General features: G+C 43.0%; 1 protein-coding gene across 1 annotated transcript in view; it reads right to left on the bottom strand.

The window, feature by feature from the left end:
* Positions 1–327: 327 nt before the first annotated feature.
* Positions 328–11,856, bottom strand: part of LOC131936248 (deoxyhypusine synthase) — a gene marked incomplete at its 5' end in the record, with an annotated part of 16,304 nt that continues 4,775 nt past the window's right edge. The window contains 4 exon segments of the mRNA XM_059293159.1: positions 328–685; positions 4,099–4,283; positions 4,731–4,974; positions 6,478–6,603. Of these exon segments, the coding sequence (XP_059149142.1) occupies positions 587–685; positions 4,099–4,283; positions 4,731–4,974; positions 6,478–6,603 (654 nt within the window).

Here is an 11,856-nt window from a genome sequence, read left to right as displayed (position 1 = left end):
TAAAGGGCATGTTGTCATGAACCAATATACATGTCGACCAATATACATGTCGCAAGTGTAAAAGCGGTGTTACGGACCTTTTGGCAGTTGAAGAAGAGTTCACCTGTGTCAGTGACCACGGCATATAAAGGGATAGTGTGGTCAGCATACGTGAGCCAGGTACCCGTCTCAGTTGGGTGGACTCAGGGACGTCTTACGGCCTCAAGACCGGGATCCGAACTATAGACTTTTGAGATAGCAGTCGAACTCTCTACCATACGACCGTGATGTTAGTAGGGCACAAAAAAGTTGCTTTTTTTTTATTTTATTTTTATCATACAACAAAATTTAAATTAAAAAATCACTGTAGTAGATATATGAATACTATTGTAAATTTTGTATTGAAATGTTCATACCATAAAATCAAAAGCATATAAAAGAGAAAAAACACCAGTAAATTTCCCCAAAAAACCCAGTGTGTGGGTGCGATATTAAACATGTATACATAATCATAATAAATAACATTTTGTAATTAAATTTAAAAAAGATAAAAATCTGAAATATCACAAGAAGGCATAGGATAGGTAAACAATGGTCTATACATAGGCTAGCTGTGACCCTTGCCAAGAGCAGAGAACTCCGCCTGTCGTTTAGCAAACGTTTGACCCACCAGAACAGGAAAGATTAGCGTGGCGTCTGCAACAATCTGAAAATTAAAGACATCTTTTTAAGGTGACTGTTACAGTAATAACCAAATTATATATATAATTCTCTTCTGGGAGACATTAGAAAACAAGCTGCAAGCGCGCATTTACAGACCCCTCTCTTCCTCTCTATCGCTACCCCCCCCCCCTACCCCCCCCCCCACCCCCACCCCCACCCCTACATGGTCTGGTGAGTTGTAGTTCACTCTAAATGTTTACATTTTACGATCATACAGCCGGGTTTGGTGGCTGCTATTAGGGGCAGATAATTTAGTTTGAAACGATTTTAAACTTAGGGGAGGTAACTAAGAGGAGGCTGCTTTCACGGGGGGGGGGGGGGGGGGGGGTTAGTGTTTTAAAGCACATATTTTCAGTGGCAGCATTGGTACAGTCGAATTCACAAATTATGAATTACTGAAAAGTAGAAAAAATAACAACTAAATAGCGGCGTATGATACGCCGCGGGTCGGCTCGTAACCAATATTTTCATTCAGTAAGTTCAGCAAGGGATCTATATATATAATTCTCTTCTGGGAGCCGCTAGAAAACAAGCTGCAAACGCACTCCCTACCTCCCCACCCCTACATGGTTTTAGTGAGCTGTGTTCACTCTAAATGTTGACAAGCAGAGCCAACGATTTTAAACGTGGGGGGGGGGGGGGGGGAAGGAAGGGGGTGTGTTATGGTCCTTAACGAGCTACTTATAGTGTTTTAAAGAAATATTTACAGTGGCAGCGTTGGTACTGTCGAATTCACAAATTATGAATTACTGAAAAGTAGAAAAAATAACAACTAAATAGCGGCGTATGTGATGCCGCGGGCCGGCTCGTATTAAATAATTGGGGGGGGGGGGGGGGTCGGCGAGACTACTGCAACATAGTGACTGTATATTTTTTTAAAGCTATTATACAATATTAAGAACCTCTAGGTTTTGGGGCATCCCGTGACAAATGGATCACAATAACAATATTGTTGAATAAAGTAGCTCAAATTAGTGGCTTTAGTACATTTTAGATCTACTAAAGTTCAGGGACGCCTAACTCTAACCTTTTAAGTCTTTCTCGTGAGTCGCTACTGCTGAAATGACACATCTTTTAGTTTGATGTGATGTGTACATTAAGATGTTCATTGTGTGGTATGATGTGTACATTGAGATGTTCATTGTGTGGTATGATGTGTACATTGAGATGTTCATTGTGTGGTATGGTGTGTACATTGAGATGTTCATTGTGTGGTATGGTGTGTACATTGAGATGTTCATTGTGTGGTATGGTGTGTACATTGAGATGTTCATTGTGTGGTATGGTGTGTACATTGAGATGTTCATTGTGTGGTATGATGTGTACATTGAGATGTTCATTGTGTGGTATGGTGTGTACATTGAGATGTTCATTGTGTGGTATGGTGTGTACATTGAGATGTTCATTGTGTGGTATGGTGTGTACATTGAGATGTTCATTGTGTGGTATGATGTGTACATTGAGATGTTCATTGTGTCGTATGGTGTGTACATTGAGATGTTCATTGTGTGGTATGATGTGTGCATTGAGATGTTCATTGTGTAGTATGGTGTGTACATTGAGATGTTCATTGGGTGGTATGATGTGTACATTTAGATGTTCATTGTGTGGTATGATGTGTACATTGAGATGTTCATTGGGTGGTATGATGTGTACATTTAGATGTTCATTGTGTGGTATGATGTGTACATTGAGATGTTCATTGGGTGGTATGATGTGTACATTGAGATGTTCATTGGGTGGTATGATGTGTACATTTAGATGTTCATTGTGTGGTATGATGTGTACATTGAGATGTTCATTGGGTGGTATGATGTGTACATTGAGATGTTCAATGTGTGGTATGTTGTGTACATTGAGATGTTCATTGTGTGGTATGATGTGTACATTGAGATGTTCATTGTGTGGTATGATGTGTAGGCCTACATTGAGATGTTCATTGTGTGGTATGTGTACATGTAGATGTGTTTCATGAATATCGATGTGCACATTGATATGAGTCTTGTGTGTTGTGATGTGTACACAAAGATGTGTACATGGTTATGTGCAATGTGTGGTGTAATGTATACATTGAGATGTTTATTATGTAATGTGATGTGTACATGAAAATGTGTATCGAGCAGAGATAAGTGTACATGGATATGAGTATTGTGTGGTGTGAAGTGTACATGCATGTGTGTATCACCTAGAGAAGTGTACATGGATATGTGTATTGTGTGGTGTGGTGTGAACGTGAAGACGCGTATCGTGTAGAGAGACGTGTACGTGAATATGTGTATGTTTGGATGCTCATACTAAAAAAACATAATTTAAAAAAAAATATAATGGTAAAGTATATTGGGGAGGGGGCAGGAGAAGAAACATAGTGTGATACACTTATTTAGGATTCTACCAGTCTGTAATCAGCCACGTGACTTAGTGTAAAATTATAATCCCATCCCACCCCTAACTATATCGTTACACTTAATTTAATTTACATTTAATTATACGGATAAAATATACTCAAGTGTCTAATTTGCATAAATTATTCAAGTGAAGTAATACATTAATGAAGAACACAAAGATCATTCACACGTATTACTTTTTTTAATTGCACCTGAAAACGTAAAGTGCGCTACAACTAAGTCAAGCATCTGTTGCGTCGTAATCTCGAGTGACACGATACTTCTTTTTGATGCAACATCGCTGGATTATTACCTGACATCATGCGTCATTCACAAAGTAAACCTTTCAATCTAGGAAAATAACTTTATCCCTATCATCAGTTGTTTTACCTCAGACTATCGAGAGAAGTTTGTATTCAGATCGCTGGAGTGAGAGTTCTATATTGCGCCGAATCAACACATTGATTTAAGATTGTAGGTTATTATTTTTGTTGTTGAGAAATTGTACTTTCGCAATAAAACTTAAAATATAAATCCCTCGAGACAGTGGTTTCTAACCTTTTTGGAGGTACCGAGCTCCACCAGTTTCATATGCGCATTCACCGAACCTTGTTAACAGTTGTATCGCTCGCACAGACAAAATCGGATTGAGAATCATGAGTCGGGTGTGAGTCTTGACCTCCGTCAAACCCCTGAGAATAACCCCTGGGGTTTGATTGAACCCAGATCTAGAACCACTGCCTTAGGAACTCAATGATGTCATAGAGGGGTAAAGGCGCAGTGGAACTTTCAATTTGGCGCCCCCCCCCCCACCCTCCGGGACAAACTTTCAATTTGGCGCCCCCACCCCTCATATATTTTTTTTTATATTTATAATGCAAAACTGCAGCTAAAATGAGCTTTAATTTTTTTCCCAGCCCATTTTGGCGCCCACTAGGGTCAAGGGACATATGTACCCCCCCCCCCCCCGCCCCCCGCTACGCCTCTGGGTGGAACCACTATTGTCAAATACCTTCACGGGCTTGCATGATGTGCTGATTTTCCCCCATGAGACAGCCTCGTCTGGGCTGGCGCCTGCGTCGCTGCCGTCAAACTCGTTTCCGGTGTTGACGTAAACACAGAAGTCAGTGCCGCATCGGAAAATGTTGGCGTTTAGGATGTGGTGCTTGATGACACCACCGCCAAGTATAATCACACCTGCGACAAAAATATAATTATCCAACTATTATGTAACAGTTAATTTCATTACATATAATAACAGAGTGATCAACTTACGTAGATAAAAAAAAGTGTATATATTACGAAATGTGGCTTTTGGAGAGCTCCTAATTTCATAAATACATGGAGCTAATCATATCTTTAAAAATACCACCTGGGGTGTAGCACCCCCACCGTACCACCTAGCGACGCCGCTATGTTTATTTTATATTTTTTAAACAAAACTTAATCATGGAACATGGCAAAAAAGGATAACACACTTGGGATCGAAAACCCATAATGATCCCATATATTTATCACGTAGATCAGAATATACATCACTTAACAAGCAAAACGAGCATTTTTTTAAAAATGAATTTAACACACAAACTAATTTTTAAAATGGATTATCGGTAACTGACCTGTGTTGAACCCTCGGCCACTGACCTGTGTTAAATGAAAACAGCGCGATGTCGTTGACTTCTTGCACGTCCGCCACCAGGTCCAGTTTGAGGCTGTAGCCCGGGTGTTTGTGTCTGTGGAAGTACAGGACGTCACCAATGGCACCGTCCGTTATGGCCGGGCAGAAGACCGGAATCTTGTTTCTGTAGGCCCAGTAGTAGATGGACTCGGGGTTGTTGACCTCCTTGCCCAATCTCCAGATCAGTTTAGATGGTGTCCACTCGGTGCCCTATTGTGGATATGGTGGATAGGGCAGTTTGTGGTGTGTATAGGGCAACTCGTTTTATGGTGGTGTGGATAGGGCAGTTTGTGGTGTGTATAGGGCAACTCGTTTTATGGTGGTGTGGATAGGGCAGTTTTATGGTGATGTGGATAGGACAGTTTTATGGTGGTGTGGATAAGGCAACTCGTTTTATGGTGGTGTGGATAGGGCAGTTTTATGGTGGTGTGGATAGGGCAGTTTTATGGTGGTGTGAATAGGGTAGTTTTATGGTGGTGTGAATAGGGTAGTTTTATGGTGGTGTGGATAGGGCAGTTTTATGGTGGTGTGAATAGGGTAGTTTTATGGTGGTGTGGATAGGGCAGTTTTATGGTGGTGTGAATAGGGTAGTTTTATGGTGGTGTGGATAGGGCAGTTTTATGGTGGTGTGAATAGGGGTCGTCCATAAATGACGTCACGCTATTTTTGACGATTTTTACCTCCCCCCTCCCCTCCGTCACACGTCGTCACAAAAAGCCAGACCCCCCCCCCTAAAATGACGTCACACCTCAGCCTACAACCCCCCCCCCCCCTCAAAATTGCTGTTGAATTTTTTTTAAAACATCGATATTTTTCCAAAATCTTATCAGAACTCTGTCAATATTGAGCATTTTGATCAATTCCTATTACAATTTATTAAAACAGTTTTCTAAAACGCGAAATAACGGCTAAAACTCGTTTTCTAACATTGCTTTTTTATAATGCAAAAGTGTGACGTCACACCATCTAACCGCCCCCCCCCCCTCACCTCATCACACACCGTCACAAAATTACGGACCCCCCTCCCCCCTACGAGTGTGACGTCATTTATGGACGACCCCAATGATGTAGGGCAGTTTTATGGAGTGTGGATAGTATTACTAGTTTTGTTGTCAATATAATCTATATATATAATTCTCTTCTGGGAGCCGTTAGAAAACAAGCTGCAAGCGCCTCCTTGCAGTCCCTCTCTTTCTCTCTATCACTATCACTACCACCCCCACCCCACCCCCACATTGTCTGGTGAGTTGTGGTCACGCTGTTTACATTTTACAATCATAGAGACGGGTTTGGTGACGGCTATTAGGGGCAGATAATTTAGTTTGAAACGATTTTAAACTTAGAGGAGGTAACTAAGAGGAGGCTGCTTTCACGTGGGGGGAGGTTTAGTGTTTTTAAGCAAATATTTTCAGTGACAGCATTGGTACTGTCGAATTCACAAATTATAAATTACTGAAAAGTAGAAAAAAAAACAACAACTAAATAGCGGCGTATGATACGCAGCGGGTCGGCTCGTTAGAAACTAATAATCATAGACAAATAACACAAATTCAGATATGATAATAATTAATAACTATCTACCCTTCAATGGGCAGTACTTCTCGTATTGATTAAAATTTCTTACTTAAAATTACCAAAAAAAAACAACCTTACACCGTAACATTTGACCTTTTAATCGACAGCAATCACTGAATCAGTTAATTAAATTCTGACCTGTTTTTGTTCCTGCAACATGGTGTCTAGAATGGGATCCATCCATTCATGCAGTCTGCAGTAGTTAGAGTTTGGTACCAGCAGATTTCCTGTTCTGTTATGGCTCTTCTTGATCAGTTCAGACCCCTGATTATATATATATATATATATATATATATATATATATATATATATATATATATATGTAACTAGGGGAAGTTACCAGAGACATAAGAACGCAGTACAGCGCTGTCAACTTTGACATGACTGATGTAATAACGCAGGTGTTGGCTGATAACGATCAGAAAGCCAAGGCGTAGTATTTTGGGAAGCGATACGATAAGAACGCAATACGGTCTGTCAACTTTGATGTGACAGGATGCAGATGTTTTATTAATCGGACTGTACGACAGAAGCGGCGTAATTAACATTCTGATGCAACGATTAGAATCGATTACGATTACGATTACGATTACGATTACGAATCCGATTACGAATACGAGGAATATATAGGACTGGTAGAAAGCGCAGAAGGGGAGTTGGAGACGGAGTTGGAGACAGAGTTGGAGACAGAACGGAGATCGAGTGAGATCAGTCAGTCAGTAGAAGTGTGGCAGTATCAAGTTGGTTATTGAACGGGTTAGCCGTATTGTGTTAAGAAGGACGATAGACATGTGCATTCAGTTATGTGAAGACTAGTGAGGACTGTTGGGGGTCAGTTGATTCAGACTATTATTGTGAAGCATTTCTTTTGATTCAATATATTATTGTGAAGCATTTCTTTGATTCATGTAATAAAAGGATCAATAGTGAACCTGCATCTTCGAGTATCTATACTGTGGTCGATGTTGTGTAGAATGAGTGGTTAGACTCGGTAACATTTGGCGTTGTCGAGCAGAAGATTCAATTAGACTCGTTAACATTTGGCACTACAGGCAAATAGACTCGTTACATTTGGCGCTGCGGACAGGGAGAATCCAACTAGACCAGCCGCTAGGGCACCCATAGTCAACCTAGATCCAGTTCATAACTGTGTTTAGTGTGTGTGTGAATTCGGACATTCAGGAACAGTGAAAATTGAGGAACGAGGAAAATTTTTCATACACACACGGTAAGAAAGGTCTTTTCTTTTTTTTACTCAAGGAATAAGAATTATAATGTCTACTCTGGACGAGAAGCAGACCCATATTGTGGTCCTGCCCAGAGAGTCCCACATTAACAAATTTTACGGGGACGGTGATCCAACCTTAACCAACAGGTTCAGTGAAGAGGTCAGGGCTGCCTGGGCCTCGAGATACATGTCACCAGAGGAAAGATTAAGACTGCTAATGGGCAGTATAGGAGAGATGGTTAGGGCAGAGGTCAAATGCCACGATAAAACCATCCAATCAGATCCAGATAAGGTGCTGGATCTAATTATGGAGACCTTTGGGGAGAGACGGTCGGGATCGCAACTGCTATCGGGGTTCGTAGGCTTAAAGCAGAGAATGGCGGAGAGTGTGATGGAGTATTCACACCGAATGAACAGGGCCTTTGATTCGGTAAAGGGCAAAACACCTGACATTGATGTGCGCCTACTGAGGGACCATTTCATTGAGGGGCTAGCAACCCCGATCTTAAGGAGAAAGTTGAAAGAAGAGGTCTACAAAGACCCGCAGTTGACCTTCCTTCAGGTCAGGAACTCAGCGATCCGCAGGTCCGAGGATGAGGACCAATCGAACTGTTCGGTAGACAAAGTCTCTGTGCCGGAACAGAAACAATCCCCAACCACAGGGACCGGCACGATGGAAACCATGATGGCTCAACTGTTGGCCCACCTGGATAAGGTTGACCAACGATTGGAGAGGTTGGAAAGCAGGTCAACAGCTGAGAATCAGGGCAAAAACGGGACAAAACAGGGACGGGTTGGACGGCCGCGACCCGCCGGTCCATCGCTCCGGTGGACGGCTGACGGTCGACCAATTTGCTGGTCCTGCTCACAACCCGGACATATGGCACGGTACTGTCAGGGAAACGGTCGTCCTCTGTAAGGCAGGGCCAGGCTACAGAGGGGCGAGGTTATGGCCCAAGAAACAAAATGATGGGAGTCTGTCCCGAAATGGTGATTACGATCGGGGACATCGCGGTGAAGGCAATTGTGGATACAGGCTCCCAGGTGACGACAATTACGGAAAATTTTTACACCAAATGGATGAAAGGAAAAGACCATAGGTTGAGGTCTGACACATGCATGCGCCTGACGGCAGCTAATGGACTAACCATTCCATACTGTGGTTATTTTCTAGCGGATGTCGTGGTGGCGGGACATAGGTTGAAGCAGGTTGGGGTGTTCGTTACGAAACACAACCTAGAGACAAATGTGTCAAATATACCTTGCCTGTTGGGCATGAATATTCTTGGCCAGTTGCCAGAATTTCTTACAAATATTGTCGGATCGACCACACCAGGTCGGGGATCCAAGTTGGCCAGGTTTGCCAAGACCAGAGGAAGGATATCAGTCCCGGCAAACACGGTCAAGGCAATCACATTACAAATTGGTGATAGAAGCGTGAATGGTGATGTGATGATAGAACCATGTGGCGCCGCATTGAGGGCAGGCGTCGTGTTACTGCGGACATACACATCAGCGGAAAATGGACTAGTTCAAGGATTAGTGGCAAATGTTTTGGATGAGGAAATTTTTATACCGCCTAACACTCTGGTAGGAGTACCACAGAACGTCGAGGTACAAAGTTCGGCACAGTGCATCGAACTGAGCAATACCAGCAGTAATGAAGTAACAATTAGGTCGGTCAATGTGACGGCCGAGGTGAAGAAAGAGGATGGCCGATCATATACATTCCCGGAAACTGAGGACCCAAAACTAAATGAATTGCTGAATAAGTACAGGGATATATTTGCCTCGTACGAGGGTGATTTGGGTCACACGGAAGTAATAAAACACCAGATACCCTTACTACAAGACAAGCCGGTGGCGCAACCTTATCGAAGATTACCACCAAGCCACTACTCTGCGGTGAAAGCACACCTGAACGATCTACTAAAAAAGGGAATTATTACAACCAGCACGAGCCCGTATGCGGCACCGATAGTAGTGGTAAAAAAGAAGTCAGGGGAGATAAGACTGTGTTGTGATTACCGGAAATTGAACAATATCACAAGAAGGGATGCATTCCCCTTGCCTCGTATTGATGAATGTCTTGATGCGTTGGGGGGAGCAAGATTTTTTTCTACCTTGGATTTGGCTAGCGGCTACCACCAAGTGGCCATGCACCCCAACGATCAACATAAGACTGCATTTATTTCTCCACTGGGACTGTACGAGTGGACCCGTATGCCGTTTGGTCTAACTAATGCGCCTGCTACATTCCAGCGAGTAATGCAGAGTGCTATGAGTGACTTTCTATTTCAAATAATGTTGGTGTACTTGGATGATATACTAGTTTACTCAAAAACTTGGGAGGACCATCTAGAAAGATTAGAACAAGTGTTTCTCCGTCTTAGGGAGATAGGAGTAAAGCTGAACCCAGACAAATGCTGCTTCGGTCTGAAATCGGTACATTTTTTGGGTTATGTGATTTCGTCGGATGGCATCGCCACTGACCCAGATAAAATTGCAGCGGTTAAAGAATGGAAACAGCCAACAACTACGGTAGAGGTCAGATCATTCTTGGGCTTTGCTTCCTATTATAGAAAATTTGTACCTGGTTTTGCAAAAATTGCCGCACCGTTGCATGAATTGGTAAACAAAATGACAAAGAAACACAGTAAGGAGAAAAAGAAAGGCAAAACACAACTGATAGGTGAATTATGGACTGAGGAATGCCTGAACTCGTTTAAGCTACTGAAAAAGGCTTTGACAGAGGCGCCGATATTAGGATACGCAGACTTTGACAAACGATTTCGGCTAGAAATTGACGCCAGCTCTAAAGGTCTGGGAGCTGTACTATCACAACAACAAAAGCAAGGTTTCAGGGTTATTGCGTATGCCAGTCGAGCTCTGAAGGAATCAGAGAAGAACATGACAAATTACAGCGCCATGAAACTGGAACTTTTGACATTAAAATGGGCTGTGACTGAAAAATTCAGGGACTATCTATTAGGTGCTAAATGTGTGGTATACACTGACAATAACCCCTTGAGTCACCTAAAGACAGCAAAGTTGGGATCCATCGAACAGCGATGGGCAGCAGAATTGGCACTCTTTCACCTGGAGATAAAATATCGCCCGGGGCGGTCCAATGGCAATGCGGACGCCTTATCAAGGAATCCTTACGAGAGACCGGGCGATGAGGAAGAAACGCTGACAGGAATATGTGAGGTCAGAGCGTCAACAGAGATCCCTCACGGGGTGCAAGTGAGGCAGAACGGACAGACCGGGGTGGAGCACATTTCCACAGAGCCCGGACATATGGACATTAGTGATTTTAATTGCCTTAATAATAAAGAGATACGAGATGCCCAGAGAACGGATAGCGGGTTACAGCCGCTATTGAAATACGCCCAGGAACAAAAATTCCCAAGAAGAAGGGAAAGAGAACAGTTTGGTCGAGAAACAAAGAAACTACTGAGTCAGTGGGACCGTCTCAGTATAAAGGATGGTGTTCTCATGCGGAGAATTCATGACCAAATTGATGGGACAATACACCAGGTGGTGGTGCCTGGACAATTACGAGAAGAAGTGCTAAAGTTGGCACATGACAGGGCAGGACACCAGGGTCAGGACAGGACGCACAAAATATTACGACGGCGGTGCTACTGGCCCAATATGGAGATGGAGGTCAAACGCCATTGTAAGGCTTGTGTTAGGTGTCAGCATGCGAAAATGCCAGTTGTCAAAATGAGACAGCCATCAGGACACTTACTGGCGACAAAACCACTAGAGATTGTGGCTATGGACTTTACGTCGTTGGAACAATCATCGGATGGGACGGAACATGTGTTGGTAATGACTGATGTATTCACCAAATGGACTGTGGCGGTGCCCACACGAGATTAGACTGCCAAAACAGTGGCAAAGGTCTTAATAGAACATTGGTTCATCAAATATGGCATACCAAGACAATTACACTCTGACCAAGGAAGGGCCTTCGAGTCAGAAGTAATTAACCAACTGTGCAGCCACTACGGGATCAACAAATCTAGGACAACCACATTTAATCCGAAAGGAAACGGACAGTGCGAGCTGTTCAACCGCAGCATGCATGATTTGCTGCGTACGCTAGAACCTGAACAGAAAAAACGTTGGCCTGATTTTCTCCCAGAGTTGGTATATCTATACAACTGCACCCCCCATGCCACAACCGGCTTTTCGCCACACATGTTGCTGTTCGGACGGGAGGCTCGACTCCCTCTTGACTTGTTCCTAGGGAAAAAGGAAAGTATGACTGGCTCATACAC

This window comes from Physella acuta, unplaced genomic scaffold (assembly GCF_028476545.2).
Source record: "Physella acuta isolate Inbredline_101_S28 unplaced genomic scaffold, ASM2847654v3 ptg000173l, whole genome shotgun sequence".
In the NCBI taxonomy this organism is placed as follows: Eukaryota; Metazoa; Mollusca; class Gastropoda; family Physidae; genus Physella; species Physella acuta.
Note: the sequence above shows the minus strand (reverse complement) of the source record. Positions and strands in the feature narration are given on the sequence as shown.